Source organism: Apus apus, chromosome 20 (assembly GCF_020740795.1).
Source record: "Apus apus isolate bApuApu2 chromosome 20, bApuApu2.pri.cur, whole genome shotgun sequence".
In the NCBI taxonomy this organism is placed as follows: Eukaryota; Metazoa; Chordata; class Aves; order Apodiformes; family Apodidae; genus Apus; species Apus apus.
The window spans coordinates 996045-1016180 of record NC_067301.1 but is presented as its reverse complement, the minus strand read 5'-3'; the positions used below and the strand labels follow the sequence as shown (position 1 = coordinate 1016180).

The 20136-nt window shown below is 47.3% G+C and overlaps 1 protein-coding gene across 1 annotated transcript in view; it reads left to right on the top strand.

Annotated features, from left to right (window-relative positions):
- The window catches only part of PRDM16 (PR/SET domain 16), a 275249-nt gene extending 256496 nt beyond the window's left edge, over positions 1-18753 (top strand). The window contains exons 10-17 of the mRNA XM_051637640.1: positions 1210-1297; positions 4568-4737; positions 6597-6674; positions 12605-12774; positions 13534-13708; positions 14459-14689; positions 15623-15797; positions 17537-18753. Coding sequence (XP_051493600.1) covers positions 1210-1297; positions 4568-4737; positions 6597-6674; positions 12605-12774; positions 13534-13708; positions 14459-14689; positions 15623-15797; positions 17537-17671 — 1222 coding nt within the window. The 3' untranslated portion in view covers positions 17672-18753. The remainder of the gene's footprint in view (positions 1-1209; positions 1298-4567; positions 4738-6596; positions 6675-12604; positions 12775-13533; positions 13709-14458; positions 14690-15622; positions 15798-17536) is intronic.
- Positions 18754-20136: the final 1383 nt, after the last annotated feature.

The window sequence follows — 20136 nt, the reverse complement described above, 5'->3', positions numbered from 1 at the left end:
CCTCTCACTGCTCCACCTTGGATCGAGGCAAAACTTCTCATCTATTTTTACAGATTGTTGTTTTTCCAGAAGCTTGTGCTCATAGAAACATGTACCTTCCAGAGCACAGCAATTCTGACTGCATTTCAAAGCCAGCTCTTTGCTTTCCTTCTACCCAAGAAAAATTAAATGCAGATTAAATAGAGCTCACTAAATAGCACTCTGCATGACTCTTCTTTAAACTCTTTGGCAATTTGATCCACATACCAATCAGCTGAAATGCAGCAAAATAATTTGCTCTCATTTATGCTGGACTAATGTAGTTAAAATTACTCTTACTACTGGATTTCTGCTGGTCTAGCTGAGGTGGACTCTACTCCAGTAATTTAAAGATGCAGCTGCATGTGTTGGAGTTGCTTCCATAGCACTTCTTTCCCATCGAGAACATTCCAGTTTCTCTTCCTGGTGATTCCACACCACGTTTCCCTACAAGTAGAATATTTTATGAAAAAGCCTGTGTTCTGCAAAACAGGAGCCTAACTCTAGGATTGCACAGCAAGGTGCTTAAGTGTGGAATATTTGAATGGACCAAAGTGACATCAGGAGAACTCGGGTTCTTAAGTCACTTCAGAAATCTCCCACCAGTTCCTTTGTAAATTGTTGTCCACATGTGGTTGCCAAAGAAACTTAATGCAAATTGTCTCAGCTGCAAGGGAGGAAATAAATATGAAACACCTGATGATTTCAGCACACTGGGGGCTGCAAAGTCTGGCCCAGTGTTAACTCTTAAGATAAAGACAAACTCTCCAAGACCATTTTTTTCCATGCAGTCACTGCCTGCTGTGGACTCCAGAGCTTCTCCCACTTACACTTTTTCTGTAAATGTAGGTTTTTTTCATGGCATTTCACAACAGTAGAGGCTTAGAAACCAGTATAACAGAGGCATTGGATCTCTCATAGAAAGATCAAAATGTTTTCTTGGTTGTCAGTTTGATGGCTAAAAAAATATTGCCCAAAGGAGAGGCTCTGGTTTTGTATTGTTTCCAGTGCCATTTGTGGGCTGACTTGCTGGTCATGATTTTTGTTATCCAGTAGAAGGGGAAGAAAGACATTTGCGTCAATAGGAGAACAGCCTCATATATATAATTTGAACACCTCTGCAAATGGTTGGGCTGTGTCTGTGCTGCCTGTAGCCCTGTGAGGTATGTAACCCTCTGTGTTGTTGTCCAGCAGGGTGGAGAAGCGGAAGGTGACAGACCCTGTTGGTGCCCTCAAGGAGAAATACCTGCGACCCTCCCCGCTGCTTTTTCACCCCCAGGTAACAGCAGTGACCTCCTAATGTGATAGCTGACCCCTCTCCAAATACTGATATTGCCCTGTGCCCTCAGGATTCCCTGCTCCCTAAGGATAATGCAGGGAGTTCTGCCTGGCATCCAGCCCAGCGTGCCATCCTCTGTCTCTCCTGCTGTGAGCACAGGCTGGGTGCTGAGCCCTGTGGTCCTCATTGTACTCTCCTGTATATTCACATGCATTGTTCTCCTCTGATAGTGTTTCCCACCTTAGATAAATAACTTGCAGGTTTGTGAAAGCTGGATCCTGGTTGCTTTCACAGCTAAACTTAGTTCCCTCATTGTTTCACATCAGCCTCAGAGTTTGGTTAATAACTTCCCCCGATTTTTCCTTCATACAGGCTGGATAATGGTGACAGGCTGGCCAGGAACATCCTGTGTTTGTGTGAGTTAGAATAGTGGGGATATCTGCCTGTAAAGAATCTGATAGCAGGGAGGAGCTAGTGTGGCACAGCAACCCAACAAGACGATGAGAAACATACAGACCCTGAGCAGGAGCAACCATTGGGTGGAAGGTTAATAACATTGTTCCTGAAATCCTGACCACGTCCTCTTCCCATGGCAATGAAAAGATGTGGAAGGTCTGGTTATCTATAATAGCTTATCACACAGAATAGCCTGAAGTTTACAATCACACGAGCCCGAAACTTCCTGATAGCTGATTTTGAAGAAAGTGGGGTGCTGTGTGGAGATCAGAGATCTGGAGGGCTGCTGTTCCCAGGCTGTGTGATCAAGGGGCTGTTTCAAATACAGGCCGTTTGTTCAAGAATATGTGAGATTTTTACTGCCAGATGCCCATCCAACGCTATCCTGGATCTAAGAAACCATGTTTTCAGGGGCTCCTGCTTTTGTCTCCTGTGTTAGGACCAGGTCGGTTAGAAAGACACTCTGTGCTGTTCTCTCCCTCTAACCGGGAGTTTGGACTGAGCTTCTGTGAATAATTCCCCAGCTCTGAGGGCCCCGGGTGGGATGTGATTAAGCCAAAAGGTGTGATAAAGCCTGAGTGTTCAGAAGATGCTTTTATTCTCAAAATTATTATTAGGCAGATTAGGTTTCTTTGTCAGGCACTGACAGTAGCTTCTCTGCTCTGATGGAAGTTATTCTTAACATTGTCTGTTTCAAATGAAACTTTGGACAACATAAATAAATGGTGTAACTTTTTGATAACTTAATGGAAAACCTTTTCTCACCTGTTAAGTTTCTTTTCTTCTCTCCTCCTTTTTTATTATAAGCAGGCAGTTGTTCCCTAAATAGCAAAGTGCCTTTACCACTGGAGAGGCTGTGGCCGGTGTTTAGAATTTTAAAATAAGCCCACGGCTATCAAGCCAGCAAACATCTCTGACTAAGTGCCTAAAGCACAGGGCACAACAAAAGCTATCTCCAGGTACTCCGGCACAGGGCTGAGTGGCACGGCTCTGAAAGATCCGGATAGCATTTTAACATGATGGTTTTGTTACATGACTGGCAGCTGGGGCAGAGCTTTTGCTGTAAATGATCAAGTAACCTTTTCAAGTGGCTGCTGCTAAGTATTACTTACTATTTATCATGGGCTGGGAGCCTCCAACTAAGGGGCCGTGGATCTATTATCGGGAAATGGGTTTTACTGCTCCTCTTTTTTTACAGCTTATGAATGGTTGTCAGCCCTCCACAATGTATTCTTGGGTGATTAAGACAACTTTTTTTCCTTTTTTTTTTTTCAGTCATACATTTTAAACAATATCTTGGTTCTCTTTCCCCCCACCCTGAGCCCAGTTTAATAAAGTGTAAACGTGCAAAAGGTCAGCCCTTCCTGTACAATAGAACATCCAGGTTTGATGTATGGCTTCCTACAGCCTTCCGCCTGCTCCCTGGCTCCTCTCCCCCCGTGCCCCAGGCTCCTGCTTCCCTCTCCCCGTGCTCCCTTCATTCCTGATGTCATGGGCATGGAGGAGGCAGCTTTATTGCTGCCTTGTTTGTTTTATCCGTGTTTTCTGTTCGCTATCTGGGAAGTGCTCTCCAGAGTGCATGAAACTGAACGTTGGAGATGTCAGCCTCGTCCTCTGAGTTGCTTTTCTCTCAGATTTGGATTTCCTGTTTTGCTCTAATGAAAGTAAAAGTGAGTTTCTTTAGGGAGTGTTTTTATGCATATCCTTTTTTGCACTCAGGCTGACTTTTTTCTTTCCTTTTTTTTGCTTTCCCATCTCCTGTATCTCTGGGTTTTTCCCATTCTCCCTCTTTCTGGGATGGTCTTTAATCCAGTATCTCTGTGAGATTGTGGCCATTGCTGAGTCATACAAACTGAAGATGCTGAAGGCCCCAGAACATTTTATTTGTTGTCACATCTCCAGTCCCACATGCCTGGCACTGCCACCCCTGCAGGCCAGCCGTGGTCCTCCCCACCCTGACTCATCCAGCCACTGCTCTCATGGAGTGTTTTGACTGGAATTCCCCCTCACTCCAGGAAGCTCAGCCATCTCCCACCCATCCTTTCATCACCTTTACTGGCTTCTGAACCTCCCTTACACTTAATTAAGATGTTGGCCTCTTCACTGGGCAAATCTCTGGGGACCCACTCCATCCTGAGCCTGATCTTAACTCCTCCTCTTCCCCAGCTGCCCCCTCTGCATCCCTCCAGCCTCTCCTCCTCCTCTGCTCCCTGAGCTGTGGTCTCGCATTCCCCTGTTCTCCCTCCCACTCTGCTTTGGGCAGGATTCTCCAGCCTCCCACCCAAAACATCTCTGTCCCCTCTGTCCTCTACCCTGCCTGCCCGTGGCTCAGTGCTGCTGTCCCTCCCAGCCCGTGGGGGGTGACGGATGCTGGATGAGGAATGAAACCTCCCTGCTCTCTCACGCTGTGTGCTGAGGTTGAGAGGAGGGTTTGGGAGGTGAGTGCCACCCAGCAGTTGACCACGGTGTCTCATTTCAGTGTCACCCCTGGGCAAAGGGAAGAAAGTGCATCCTGAGATAATTTTTAATCTGAAGTGCTGAAAAGTAAGAATGGGCAGAAGGTGGATGAGGTCCCAGTGCTTACTACCTGGCCATGCCAGTGGTACCTTCCTGGCTCCCCTGACCCTATACATGATTTCTCCCTTTCCTGGCTGGATGCGGTGGCTCCGTTTCACGCTGTGCAGGCGGCTCAGGGCAGAGCAGGCACCAGCAACAGGCTCCGACCAACGCGAGCGCTGAAAGGCACCTCCTGTGCCTCAGGTGTCCTCCTTCCCGCGGGTTTTTATGACCTGAGGTCTTGCCTTGTCCTCCTAGATGTCAGCCATAGAAACGATGACGGAGAAACTGGAGAGTTTTGCAGCCATGAAGGCAGACACGGGCACGTCCCTGCAGCCCCTCCCGCACCACCCCTTCAGCTTCCGATCGCCGCCCCCCACGCTCTCCGACCCCATCCTGCGCAAGGGCAAGGAGCGCTACACCTGCAGGTAAGGGCCCTGGCACCCCTGGGGACAGGGGGTGGCCCTGGCACCCCTGGGGACAGGTAAGAGGGACCTGCCCCAGCCCCCAGTGTGCGCTAGAGCAGCTTCACAGGGACGTGTCGCTGTCTCGGCAGGGGCAGGAGGGAAAACAAGGAGCAGCAGAATTAGAACAGAGCCTCCTGATGACTAATTTGCTCTGAAATAGCTTGTTTTGTCTGGTAGGAAAATCAGCATCTTCTGTTTTCTTTGTAATTTGTAAGAGCCTCGAGAGCAGATCTGGAGATTCTCAAGCAAACAGAACGGTCCCGGCCTCGTGTGTGTGGCAGCAAATGCCCCAAGTCCCAGTGCCAGGGCTATCTCAGCCGTGGCCCAGCTCAGCTGTGCCAGCAAGGCCAGCCAGAAGCTGCCATCCACTAAGCCAGGTCTGCAGACTCGGTGCATCTGAAGGTCCCCAGAAATGCCTGTCTGTTGCAGCTCTAAAAGCTCGTGTTGGAGCAGATCACTGGGGGATAAAAACCTGCGTCTGCTCGTGCAGTTTTACCTGCAACTACTCGAGGTTCTTGTGGCTCCTGCTGATATTTTTTTTTTTGGGTGCAGTGCATGGGTACGTATTTTGTTTGATGTATCCCTTATGTTCAGCTTTGCCACAACAGCTGTGGGTTCACATTTCAGTTGAATATTTAGAAATTTGAGGTTTCTCCCTACAATAGGGGCTAACTTATATGTACATAGACATTGGCAAGTCAATATTGGGATTTTCATTGCTGATTAACACATTAACTGTTCATCATTGGGGCATCTGAAGGTGCTGAGTGCCTCTTACATTAAGGAAGTCTGTTCTTATGTTCCTTCTGCAACATTAAGCATCAGGTTTCATACTCACAGAACGTAAGCTTTCATCCGTAGTATTTTATTTCTCAATGAATGTTTTTATTTATACTTCACATCCTTTTTGAGCTTGCTGTGAATTTGTTTTACTGCAGCTCACAGTTCCTTCTCTTACTTAGTTTTCTCTTGCTGCATTTCCTTATTCTAAGCATACTGTCAGACTCCCGGTGATGTATCCCAATAACAGTAACTTGATACAACATTCATCTAGAAAAAAAGGAGAAGGATGATCAGGTAGATTCTGTGTGATAAATGACTAAACAAGGCTATAAAGGAGATTTATAAAAACCTCAAGTGATGGACGTTATGGATGGGCAGTAATTAAATACTCCTTATCCTAGTGCAGGAATGAGCTGGTGTCAAGTACAGTTACTGAGTACTCAAACAGGCAGGAGCTTCCTTTGCACCACAGGGTTCTGCAGAGGAGCTCCTTGCTGTGGGGGGCTGGGGATGTCCAGAGCTCATGTGCCTTCAGAAAGGTTTGAGAAAAATAGAAGAAACTCAGCAAAAGGGTATTGGACACACCACGGAGCTTCACCTTCTGATGGAAGCTGGGAGAACGTACTGGGGATGGGTCGCTGTGTCCTTGCTGTGTTCCTGTGGACTTGCCCAGGCCTCCAGGATAAGCTGCTAAGTCACCAGCATCTGGGGCTGGTCTGGGTGTTCTTACAGGTTTTTTTTCCTCCCTCCTGCCCTTCCCGATGCTGCAGCAGAATCAGCTGTTGTCCTGTGTCTCCAGTGGAAAGGGGTTTCACCAGGATCTATCCACTGTGGATCCTGTTGCTCCGAGTGGATATTGCTCTGCTGGTTCTTGCCTCCCTGGGGACACAGGTGCCCTCAGTTCTCAGTGCACAAAGGGGTTTCCAGCTTTTGGGAGTGGTTTCCACACGAGTGTGCCTGCTGGTGCTGCCGTGTGTGAGGGCTCTGGGATGCAGGAGGTTCCTGCACTGATGGTTCCTTTGGCTTTTGCTCTCCAGGTACTGTGGGAAGATCTTCCCACGCTCAGCAAACCTGACAAGGCATCTGCGAACACACACTGGAGAGCAGCCCTACAGGTGAGCTTGTCCCCCAGACAAAGCCCCTTTCCCAACACATGCTTCATTCACCACCGTGTTATTTTTCCTCCTTTCTGTAAAGCTGTGCCAACATAATCCTGCAGTCCTGCAGCATTACATCTAGTGATTCATGGGATTGTATATTATGTGGACCAGCCAAAAATAATCAGGCTTGGCAGCTTGAAGATAGACACTTAACTTATATTTAGATGTATGCTGGCAAATGAGTGCTCTGATTTCCAGTGTTGTTTAACACTCACATTAACCATTCATCTCAAGGACAGCTGAAGGTGCTGAATGGCTCTGAAAATCAGGCTGTTTTGAAGGCCTTGCCAGTGAGTTGGCTGCTGGGTCTAGCTGGAGTTTTCTTCTTTCCCTGATGTATATCAGAGGTGCCTGGAGCTGTGGATCAAAAAACAAAAGCAAAGCCCTGTAGTGTATCTGCTGTAAAGTCAAAGCCAGAGACTGTCCTGCCTCCAGTCACAGAGTCAGAGTGGTCACAAAAATGCAGTTGGGTGTCTCAGGCTGAGGGCTGGGTGATGATTTCCAGCTGGTTGTGGACAGGGTCTGGTTTGCCCAGCCCCGTTGGCCTTGTGTGGAACTGCCCAGCATTGCCCTGCAGCACGGGCATGTGCAGAGGCTGCTGCTCAGGTGCCTGCTTAACCACTTTAAATTGGAACAAAACTCACCAGAAAACATAGATTTAAGCGTGTGTGTGTGTACAGGTATGTGAGGGACCATTTCTCATGGAGACCAAGTGGGAATTCTTTCCCACAATATTTTCTCCTAGTGTTTTGCAGTCAGTTTTAAAAAAAACAAAAACAAAACACTTTGGCAAAAAATCTGCTTTGGTTGATTTCGTGTTAGAACAGGTACATAAATGAGCAGAACTGAGTGGGTGACGAATGGAGAGCTCACTGAAAATCAAGCATTGTGTTTTCCATAACGTGAGTAAGTGTTTTGTGCCTTGTCAAACAATAGTAACAATTCAAACAGGTTCATTTTTGGTAGCTAATAGTATGTTATTTCCATACACAGTCATAAGCTCACAACAAAGCTAGTGTAATAGTTGTTATACAAAGAGAAACAAACAAATTTATGAGCAGCAAAAGGCCATGTGGTCAAATACATCACATTTTTATTCCTAGTTTAGCTCCAGAAGCTGCTCTCCATCCCTGGGACATAGGGAACCACATTTTTTTTTCTATACAGAGCCATACAGAATTTGGAGTGTAGACATTAGGTAAATTAAAAATAATTTTAAAACCCCTCTCCAAAGAAGACATATATTTTGGAATGATTCCTGCTCTGATTATTTTCAGTGAGGTTATTTGATATGCCCTGAATGAACACTGTGTGTTCACTGGGCACCCTGCTCTGACTGAAACGCTCGCTCCCGATTATTCAGGGGTTGTTAGTTCAGTTTTCTTCCAAAAAAGGAGACTTGCAACTTAACAAAGGTTAGAAAAATAAAGATTTATTTGATCTGGTCTTCTCCCAGAAAATGGCCTGTGTGGGTTTTTTGTGATAGATGTTTGACTTCTGGACAATGTTGCATTATAATAGCACTCCTGAGAGTCAGTCCTAAGTTTACAGAAGAGCTGAGTTATCATTGATTTTCTTTTGCTCTCTGAGAACTGAGATTTCCAACTTTTGCAGCAATAATTGTTTTGAAAGCTTGTTTTTTTAAGTGCCAAGTTTGTGCAGGTAAAAGGAGGTAAAAGGACTTCTCAGTGTTTTACTGATTTCTCTCTTATGACTTTTCTACTGATTGTTTTTTTTTCCTTTGACTCTGCCAGTGTTACATATTCATCCAAATATGAATTAAAATATTCTTTACACTGATGTAAACTGACCAAATGTCCACAGGTAGCTTAAGAAACAGGCAGGCCAGAAAATACAGCCCTTTGCTTTGGATTCCTGGTTGTCTTTGAGAAGTGATGTGTTTTTCACCAAGGCACTTAAGCTTCCTAGGTGTCTCTTTAGTGGTATATAAAGTAGGAATGAACAGCACAGGAGCAATAAAGAGGCAAATTAATTCCTTTTGTAAAGGGAAAGCAACTTGTAAAATCATGTTGGGCTTACTCAGAAACTCGTGTCATAAAGAACAGGAGTTTGTTGTTGTTCTGAGGCTACAAAGCAAAGTGCAGAAGGGGCAGTTTGCAGGAAACTCCTGCTCGGAGCACGGGAACACGCGCGTGCACCGTGAGTGTGGGTTTGCTGCTTAGTTCTGTTTCTGTTCTCTGGAATCACAGAATCACATCAACCACATAAAACCCAGGCTGGGAACAACTAAAAGCTGTTTGATTCAGCAGTAATTTATTTTCTTCTTTCAAATACCCCCTCCCTCCAGGATGCCATCTAATTGATTCTTGAATTACACCGATCCCAAAGCACTGCCCCTGTGAGGCTGGGGCTCCCCCTGTGAGGCTGGGGCTCCTGATGGCTGTTTGGAATTGGGTTTTCTTTAATTTCTCTTTAGGCCCCCATGCCCTGTTATCTGCATTAAGCTGAAACCAGCAACTAAAGCTGGTATCTACCATGTCGATTCAGATTGCACGGAGTTCAATGCAAAATCTCTTCCTTCTTGTTTTCTATTTTTAAAATGCAGCCTCAACTCATCCCTGGGATAAAGGCATTTGGGATGAGGGGGAAGAGTGCTTGTCCGTGTGTTTTGTGCTTTGCTATTGCAGTTGTCTGTACAGCTCACTCTGATCATCAGATAAGTGTGAAGTGTTGCCAGTGCTGCCAGGCTGTTGAACCTTCTCAAAGTGTGTTGTGGAATCTCAGGTCTGAGGTGTTCCCAAGCTGTGCAGTCACTTGGGGATGAGCTCAGTCACTCCTCCTGGGGTTTGCCCTCTGCTTTTCCCCCTCCAATGGTGTTACACCAGGTATCAGAGTTCCTTCCAGAGCTCCCTCCCCAGTTCCAGCTTTGCCTCCTTCTTAGCTCTGTTTCCCTTTCTGTTTTTTAGCTCACTTGTGTGTTACTCAAAACTGATAAGGAAGAAACTTTACTAACATTTTGTCAGTGTGTTTACAAAGCAAATACCTTTTCTTTTGAGTTTTATTCTCCTCCTGCCTCTGTGTTCACCCCTTCCCTGAATTTAAGCTGGTTCCTCTGTCTGTGTCATTTATTTAGATTAAAACCAGCAGAGATCTGAGTACCGACCCCTCTGGGACCACAAATAACACGGGACGTCTCCCTCATCCCTCTGCTTTCAGACATGAGCTCTTGCTCCTTTCCAAAGCCCCTCTGTTTCCTATTTTTTTAACAAGCTCTTTATCCTTTCTCCCTACCCTAACCTGGATCCACATAGCTCATAGTTAGAGTGAGGACCTGTCAAAGGGAACTTTTCAAAGACTTCCTGAACATCTAAATGAGCTGACGTCCCGGAGGCCGGCGCGCTCTTGCCTGGCGCACGCAAACCCTCCCTTTGAAGTCACTGGGTGTGAGTGATGAGGGGATCTGAGGGGGGCACCGGGCAGCCCTGGGCACAGCAGAGCCCTGTGCTAGGCCCTGGGCACCCACGGGGGAGGAGAGTTTGGTTTATGAGGATATTGAGCTATTGGGGGTGGGCAGAGAGAGAACCCTCAGCAGAAATGAGGAGGGGGCTGCTGGTACCAGCAGAACTGAGCTGGGCAAAACTTTCAGTACCTGCAGGGGCTCCAGGAAAGCTGGGGAGGGGCTTCTTTCAAGGACTTGTAGTGAGAAGATGAGGGATAATGGATGAAAGCTGAAAGAGGGGACATTTAGGTTGGACATTAGGAGGAAGTTCAGTAGTGTGAGGGTGGTGAGACCCTGGCCCAGGTTGCCCAGGGAAGCTGTGGCTGCCCCATCCCTGGCAGTGTTGAAGGGCAGGTTGGATGGGGCTTGGAGCAACCTGGGCTGGTGGGAGGTGTCCCTGCCCATGGCAGAGGGGTGGAACTAGGTAATCTTTACAATCCCTTCCAGCTCAAACCATTCTTATGAAGTGCTGTGGGACAACTAGGATACTGGGGTGGTAGCTGTTCTGGGCATTTCCATCTCCTGCAGTGCTGAAGAGCAGGAGCTGCTGAAGCCTGGCAGCTCTGGAGAGCAGGTTCAGGGCTGGTAGCAGACAGGAGGGGAATAAGAGCTGCAAATCTGTGTGTCTTTAGCTCTCTGTGTATAAACTGAGCTTGTTCATGCTGAAGTTCAAATCATGTCTTATTTTCTTGAGTTGTTCAATTCATGTTTTTTGAAAAAATGAAAAACTTCAGAAAACTGAGAAAACTGGTTTAAAAAGATTTTGCTTTCTTCCTAGGTTAGTCATAATAAGGATTTGTTATTTGAGATATCTTAATTCTTTTTGGTGATTTAACAGTAGGAAATTCAGGGGTGGACATGGAATCCATAAACATTCAGTGAGGGAGAGTGTTTCATAAATGCATCTGCTATTTCCAAAAATAATATCAATTTATTTTTAGAGCCCAAGTAAAAATCACAGCTGTAGCACATCTGGAAACGGCGTGTGCGTTTCACAGCAGAGATTGTTTGCACCCACACCTCCTTCCTGCGTTTGAACCTGTTGTGTTTGTAGGAGACAATGCTCTGTCCATAGTGTCCTGGCAAATCCAGTTTCACACTGGAATGAGTCAGGTCCACGTGTCAGGGCCCCAGCACAGGGTCAGGTCCTCTCAGGGGATGCACCACTGGCATTCCCAAAGGGTGCAGAAAGGCACCAGCATCTTCCCACCTTAGCGACCAGGAGCTCAGCTCAGCAGGACCGATGTTGCTCTGCTTAGAGGAGCACAGGGCAGTTCTGCTGAAGCAAGAGGGTTTGTCCTGGAATTAGGAGGGTTTAAGAAGTTTTGATTTTGTCCTGTAAGTGCAGGGGATTCACAGAGGTGGGTGCAGAGAAAGGATTCTCTTTACTCGTGGGTTTTGGAGGCAGAGCCGTGAGGAAAGCAGCTTTATCTGAGGTACAAATGACGTGTTTCGAGGGAGATCTGATGAGGGATTCGGGTGGATTCGAAGAGGAACTCGATTTTCTTTAGCTTTAGAACCGAAGCTCTTGAGTGTGGCTCGAAGCTGCCCTCTTCAGTCCAGGGGCTGCTCCTGGCTGCGAGAGGAGCGGAGGCTGAACCGGGAAAGGAACCCGGGTTAGCAAAGCCTTGTTTTTATTTGGAGAATCTGAATCCAGGGAGGGAGGGGTGGCAACTTTGAACAAGCTTCCAAGACATCTACCATGGGTCCTGCAGAGGTTTGTTTCAAAGAGAGAACATTTCTTCACTCAGCAGTTTCCCTAAACATTCTGGCTTGGCTCCTTACATTCCACATTTTTTTCATCCATAAACCAGATACTCACTACATAGGAGTAAATCTTATCCTGTTTGGAAATGACAGTGTATTTCTTGGGAGCTATTGTACTATAAAAATAACCATAATTGCCTGGAAAGGCACACTGTGCTGCCTACAACTTGAGTAGCACAAGGAATTTCACAAATAAATCTGGAGGTCTTGGTATGTCCAGATCACTGTGTCGTGTAGGGATATGCTAATAACTATTTTATGCGTTTAACCTCCTGTCTTTCTTCTCCTTCTGTCTTCCTTTTCCTCCCTCCGCAGCCATATTTCACCTACTTCCCCTACAAAATGAGAAGGGGGGAAGAAATAAATCCACCATTCTTATTTTCACATTCACGTGTGGAAAAGTAATTATTTTGTTTAAAAATCTTATTTGTTTGGAGGACTCGCTTCTTAATTAATCCTAATCCTTTCGTTGTGCTCCTTGAGTAACAAGAGTATCAGATCTGTCTGGAATGATTAATGCTCCGTGTTTCTCAGCTCCTTGGCTGAGTAAAGATTTATAGACCAACATTTTCTGGTTTTCTGATAGTCAGATTTTTCTTTTCAGTGTTGTTTTTTTCCCCCCCTCGCATTGCACTCGTCACTTGCTTCTATTTTTCAGGTGTAAATACTGTGACAGGTCATTCAGCATTTCCTCCAACCTCCAGCGGCACGTCCGGAACATCCATAACAAGGAGAAGCCGTTCAAGTGTCACTTGTGCAACCGGTGCTTCGGGCAACAGACCAACCTGGACCGGCACCTGAAGAAACACGAGCACGAGAACGTTCCAGGTAGGAAGGGGCACGGCTGGGAGGTTCTGCTGGGGCACTGCAGGGAGAAGACACCGTGCTCTGGTCCTTGGGAAGCCTGCATGGGAAGCACTGATCCTTAAGGCTAAATATCATCAGGGAGCGAAAGCCAAAGGGCAGCTCCGTGTACAGCTGAGGCTGCATTTATCCATAGTGTGTAACTCCTGCACGCGCTCAGCCCTGCCAGGCTCTTCTCAGGTGGCATGTGCCCTTTTCCCATCCATAAAATAGCCCTGGTGGTGCTAACTTCCTAGGGACTCTGTTCAGGGAGCATAACCTCACCTCATGGGATGTGCCTCTGCTGTGCTGATGGGGACACGTCCAGCTCTGCCCAGCGTTTCAACCTGAAGTGCATTTGTAGGAAGGTGTGAAGTTCAAGATGATTTTGCCTTAAGATAAAAAGTGAAGGAAGAAGTTCTTGTGCTGAAGCCAACTAAGTGATATCCCAGCTGGGGAGGTGAGGGAAAATATGGGAAAATTTTAGTCAAAGAGCTTTGGAATGGGTAATGGTTGATAAAATGCATATACCATCCAGAAATGCTAAACACCACCTTTATTTCTCTCTGTAGTTAAACCAGGAGCTTCCTTTGGCAGCTTTGGTGCATGAGATTTCTCCTGGATGTTAAATCATTCATATATAGTGAGAGGATTGTTGCATAATGTTCCTCCTTTGTGTTTCTCCTTAGTAAGAGCTCTGACAATACCTTACTGTTTCTCCTGCTCTCTCTTCTTCTCCCCCAGTGAGCCAGCACTCTGGAGTCATCACAAACCACCTTGGGACCAGTGCCTCTTCCCCAAACTCGGAGTCAGACAACCATGCACTTTTAGATGAAAAAGAGGATTCATATTTCTCTGAAATCAGAAATTTTATTGCAAATAGTGAGATGAATCAAGCATCAACTTTAGCAGATAAAAGGTAGCCAAGCAGATAAAATCACTTGGTGACATGTATTGTTAACTCGGTTGAAAGCCCAGTCGGCCTCTGTCCTGCAGTGCTTGATTTAGAACCCTCACAAGAGAGCAGTGTAACAGCCTGGAGAGAAAGTGTGTTCAACTTGAAGCTCTGAGCCCAGTGTTGTCTTTTCAAACAGGACTGGAGTTGGGAGGGCTGAGCCCAGAGAGCCATGGACCCCGGGAGACATGGGTGCCCCCTGTGGGGGCAACCAGCAGGGCCCCTGGCAGGAGAGGGTGGGCTGGGTGCTGCCCTGGGCTGATGCTGCCCTGGGCTCAGCACAATAGCTGGGAGAAAATGCAGTTTCTTCTCTAGCTAGAAATGTGATGATTGAACCATTACCCTCTGCCACGAAGCCACGTGGCCTGTTCCAGCAGGGCCAGAGAGCTCAGATGCAGGGAACCCAGGCACCTGCTTTTCTAGTCTATTAACTCCAGACTAGACACAATTCTAGTCTGAGAAGCATTTGGGTTGGTATGTCCTTGACATGCTTATGAGCCCTTAAGACACTGTGAAGGCTGATTTTTTTAAATGCCTGAAACATGTTGGGTTTCCTTTTCCTTGCAGTTTAATATGTCTATGCACGTAAATACGTCTCTGTCCATGGGTCTGTGTGCAATGATCAAATTTGTGCATTAGAGTGAAAATGCACGAGTGACACATTTGACTTCTTTCTTTTTTTCTTTCTTCTGTCCCTTTGACCAAATATTTCAGGCCAGAAATCCAGGACATTGATGGCAATTCCCAGTGTCATGGATTAGCAAATGAGAAAACAGAAGATGTGGATGATGAAGATGAAGAACTGGAAGAGGAAGATGATGACAGCCTGACAGGGAAGTCCCAGGATGAAACGGTATCACCTGCTGCAGAGCCCCGAGGACCATTTGAGGATGAGGAGGATGAAGAGCCCACATCTCTCACCATGAGCTTTGACCACACCCGAAGGTGAGGGGGACCATTCCCTGTCAGAAGCCAAATGGGGCTCAGATTTCTGAGCCTGTGGTAGATTGTGAGTGCAACTGTTTTGTTCTTCAAGCCATGTATCATACCTCCAGTCTGACTGAAGCATTCACTTGAGATTCCATTTTCACCATGGGGTGGGGAACACGAAACAAGTGGGCTGCAAGGAGAATCTGTGGTCAGATGTACATCCAAGACTTGAGATGATCTTATCAGGAGGACAGTTAGTTCAGCACAGAAAGCAGCACTTTCAGAGGACCACAGTCCGGTAGATAACATCTCTCTGGAACTCTGCTCAGGGCACAGCAGGAGGCACACTGTGCTATCTGGTTTGTGCTGTTCTACTCAAAAGGTTCTTGACTTCCAGTGGGGAGTTCTCAGAGCTCTGAGAAAAAGGGAGGGTTGTTTTTTTTTTTGTCTCCAAGGTCAAGCCATCTCTAGACACCTTTAAGATGTCACCCTCTTGCACATAGTGTAGGCTTAGCTTTATTCTTGCCTCAGTTTCCCAGCTGGTGTTTCTAACAAGTGTCCCGTGGTGCCAAGCAGTATCTTCCTTACGTCCCTGTTTTCATTGCAACTCCAAGCAAATGCAGCAGTGCTCCTTACACAGGGTCAGGCATGTCCAGGAGCAGGCAACAGTGGGACATCTCCATGCAGGAGACCAAGGTGAATGGTAGCCACGCTGAATCACAAATCCCTCCAGCACTAAGGCTTGTTTGTGTGTAGCCCTGCTCTCCACTTTGTCTGTGCTCATTCTGTGTCATTTCCCTGTCTGTCCGTCTGTCCCTTCACGCATGTGGCTTGTGAGCCCCCCTGGACGGTGCATGCAGGGCCTGGGGAAGCAGCACTCACATGGGATAGGTGGGAATGGTGGGATGAGCTAACAACAGGTCAACCCTTCCCTGGTCCTTGGTACAGGTGTATTGAGGAGGACGAAGCCGGCTTGTTAGATTTGGAGCAGATGCCGAATTTTGGGAAGGGGCTGGATCTTCGCAAAGCAGCCGAGGAAGCATTTGAAGTTAAAGATGTGTTTAATTCCACCTTAGACTCTGAGACAATAAAACAGACTCTGTACAGGCAGGCTAAAAACCAGGTAGGTAAATGCCAGAACGTTTTACCTAGCTTGCTGCCAGCACGACAGCACGGCGAGCAGCTGGCCTGCTTTAGCTCAGGTTGGTTTTCCCCTTCCAGTGAGCAGGAATTCTGACTGTAATGCCTGAATCCTATGGGAACTGTGTCGTGTTGCAACTACACTAAAGCAGAGGAGAACTGGAGTGGGCATCAGTTTTAGGTGACAGATCAAGTTATCATTTAGCCTGTGCTGTGAGAATGCCCGTTTGTAGAAGATAGAGGCATCTGTCTGTTCTTCTCTGTCTGTGTAAATGTTTTTGTGGCTGTGATTTATTCCTACTTTGGGATCTGTCTTCAGTTGGTATTTACTAAAAAACTGGAAGTTTGGTGTGCAGGAACAGCAACAAAGTATCGCTTGAGTTTGGTTACAAAGGTGCAATAGACAACAAACAGGATTTCCAGGTCTTGCAGCCCAGCAAGTGTAGAGGGCTTCCTCATTTAGCTCCCTGGTTTCTAAACACAAACCAAAAATGGAAACCTTCCTTCTGAGCTAGACCAGTTCAGATCCACTGAGAAGCTTCATCTCAGCACCTGTTGGAGCACTGAAAAAAATCTGGAGCTCTGGGGTAGATCCATTTGTGCTTTCTGCTTTTTCGTTAAATCAAAATAGTTTTATGAAGTTCCCATCTGGATTCTCACAAAAGAGCTGTTCAATTAAGTTACACCACCAGCCTGGACTGGAGAGAGCAAATTCAACCCTTTTTGGGGGGCCAGTACAGCTGTTGCCTTGGAGTCCCTTTCTAACCTTCAAGCAACAGAATCTGTCTTGACATCATCTATTTTAAATGGCCAGCAAAGCAGTAGCTTAATGCAGTTGCTAAGCAGAACATGATTTTTGATTTATCACCACCCAAAACTAGAGAAATTCTTGTCCTCCTTCATATCAGGTGCTAGCACTGAAGCTGGGGAAGGTCTGATTGAAGATAGGACACTAGTTTTTTTCTGTGTTAAACTAATTTAAACACAAGCCACTTGCCTGACTCTTGCATCTGTCCTGTTACTAATATGCCAAGTCTACTAACTGCCCAGGAACAGCTTGTTCTCTGAGTTCCTGCTACATTGGGAGGTCCAGCCTGTGCTTGGAGGAGGGGGTGGTTTTTCTATGTTTTGAACTAATTCTGTAGTGTATGAGGTGCAGGACTAGTTACGCAAATCACAATAAGTAGCTTAAAGAATTCAAACCATCTCCTGTGCAGGAAATATAACAGCAAAGCAGCCTTGGTGTGAGCAGCACAGCACTCCTTTGGAGTCTGTCTGGGAAGCAATATTAGAGGCGTGCGTGTCCCCTCCAGCTCAGGGCTGTGTCCCCTCCAGCACACACCTCCAGCTCAGGAATGTTTACTTGACCTGTAGATCTGAGCCTCAGCTTTTAAGAGGAGAGGCTGTAGCTGGGTGGCTGGTTGTGTTGTCACCGTTACCGCTGCACTACTGAGGGCCCTGCTTTACTGAGGGTTGTACTCCTATAAAAGCCAGTGGGAACGACTGCCTCTCCTAGCTAACTCTACAGCTGTCTGGAAACTCTGACAAATTTCAGTGGTTGGGGTGATGGGGTCACCCTTGGCTGTGGCTGTACCCTTAGCCCAGGCCAAAGGCTGCTGGTGGGGCTGTGTTCCCCATGTGGTTAGATCATGTTACAGATGTCACAGCCTGTCCTGCCTCTGCCTTCACACGTGTTCTCTGCACTCCTCTTTTCTCCTCCAGGCTTATGCAATGATGCTGTCCCTGTCTGAGAACGCTCCCCTCCACACGTCCTCCCAGAACTCTCTGGGTGCTTGGTTGGACATGGCAGGAGCAGCTTCAGAGTCGGGGACCTTTAACCCCATCAACCACCTCTGAGAGGTCAACAAGGCACTGGCCAGAGTCCCAAGCCAGGAGGCGGTGGTGCTGCAATTATCCTAGCAAAAATCCTAGCAAGCAGAAGATGGATAAGAGGGCCTCAGGGAGTCGTCTGGACTTTTGGCTGAGAAGGAAACCTGTCGCATCCCACCTACAAGTCCTGCATTTTTGTTTCTCCAGAGTTTTTTCTTTTCTAATTTATCGGAATGAACCTCTCCAAAACTGGATAACCCTGATGCAGCCCCAGGATTTCACAGTCTGTAGGAATAGCATGAGCAAGACATGAATTGCAACAGTGCAATCAAATATTGGCCCCTCTAACATCCCCAAACAGGATCACGAGCCAGTAGAGCCCAGGCAGCAATGCAGGCGTGGAACCCTGTGGTGGCACTGCCTTCCAGCCCTGCTGAGTAGGGAAGGAGTCAGGAAAGAGCCACGTGTGACCTGTCCCTGGTGCAATTCTGACATAGTCACTGGAGTTCTACCAGGGAAGGGTGAATTCAACCCATTTAATTGAACCCCCAGGAGAATCTGAAGTTCTTTGCTCCCACAGAAATACCATCTGATCCTTTGCTCCCAACAAAACTTCTTGGCACCGTGCAAAGCTTCTGGAATGTGAGGCCATGTTGCCTGCAGTCATGGTCCAGTCTGTGATCCCAGGAATCTTCAGCCTGGGGTGTGGCTGGGGTTGTGGGTGTACTGTGCACATCATCCATGGTTCAGGTTGTGTCCGTGCCCCGCGAGCCCATCGCTCTGCCTGTGCTGTGGGGCTGGGGGGGCTCCCCAGCTCTGCTGGACCTGCCAGCCCGAGCTGCTGCTTTCAGAGGAAGCCACGCTCAGCAGGTCTGTTGGGGAGGGGACGGTGGCACTGAGCCTTCCCGAGCTGCTGGAAGGGCCTGGACTGCTCCCCAGAGGGGTCTGGGGTAGAGCCCTCCCTGGAGGGGCGGCTGCAGGTGCAGGCAATGGGCACATCTCGCCCTGTGCGGGGCCACGGAGACATCAACTGTGGGTCTCCCAGGGTTTTTCCACCTGATATCCTATCAGCGTTGAGAGTATCTGGGAACTGTGGCAGAAATTTCTGACTGGAGCAGCTGTTCCAGCGCGCTGCTGTGCTCGTGTGTTGCGCGCTGAGGTTTGGCCTGTGATTTCAGTAGCAAGATTAAAATCTCCTTGTTTCAGCAACCTCAGGGCTCAGCCCTCTACCCAAGCACAGAGCTGAGAGTCACGTTGTCTCTCTGACTCTAAAATTGCTCACAGATATTTTATGAGTGATTTGAAGTCACTTCCAAGTCTCATCTTCTTTCTTGATAGAAAACAGCCTCCAGAAACACCGGGGTGTTTGTGCTGTTCTGCCTTGCAGTTACAATCTGCTGCTGGAGCAGTGATTTTGCAGGTGAAGCTGAATTACAGGGAAGCAGTTAGACCTTGCAAAGGGTAGCACGGGCTACACAGAGGTGTGTCCTGAGAATTGTCAAGTGACAGCATCCAGGGATTAGAAGTGCTGCAGAACTGAGTGAAAACTGGCTGCATCTCCCCCCTTGCAGATCTGCCTCAGCAGCCCGTGAGCAGGCGGCCTGGGGAGAGGTGGCAGCCAGGGAAGTAGAGAGGAACTTTTCCCACTGATTTCAGCAGTGTGCTTCTAAGAAGTGTTGTGTCAGGTTAAAACTGTCTGCAGAACGGAGTCAGTGGTCCATACTGGAGGAGAAGCAGACACTGGTCAGTGGATGTGGCTGTACATCCTTGATAGGAGCAGCCTCTCTGCCTGCCCAGCCTGGAAAAAAAGAACATGAAAGAACAGAGAGAGGCTCCTGAGCCAGCCCACTGTGGAGAAACACCCCAGCAAAGCCTCATTCCAGCATCCTGAAACAAGGGAAACGGCTGCTCAAGTAAAGAACAGGTTGTGTCAGGAGTGATACCTTTGCAATCCACTCTTTGCACCCAAGAGCAGGTGGGAGGCAGCCCCGAGCCTCAGGCTGCCCATGGGGGAAAGAGCAGCTTTGGAACCAGGGGTGAATCAGCAGCATCAGTGTCTTTTCCAAGAAAATTCACTCTTCCTTTTTGGTTTTCCACAACAGTCTGAGAAAGTGCCCAAGGCTCTGAGACCAGCAGTCAGTGTAACCCGTACTGCTTCATTTATTTGCACAAAGCTCTTGGGGAACTGAAGCCCAAGAGCTGAGAATGTCACAGGAACCAGGCTCTGCGAAGGAGACGGGACGGCCCCGTCCCAGCACATCTGCCTCTGCTGCTGCTGCAGCACAGCCCTGCCAGGCACTGGCCTTTAAATGATTCCCACAGGGGCCAACTGAAAATAATAAAAGAATTGTCTCTTTTCCTGATGGAATTTATTTTAATCTGTATATAACTTGTAATTTTTTTTTTTGCTAATTCTTTTCTTATTTTATTTCTTCCTTAACAGTATTTTTTTTTGCATTAGACATCATTATTGTGAAGAAATAATGTTAATA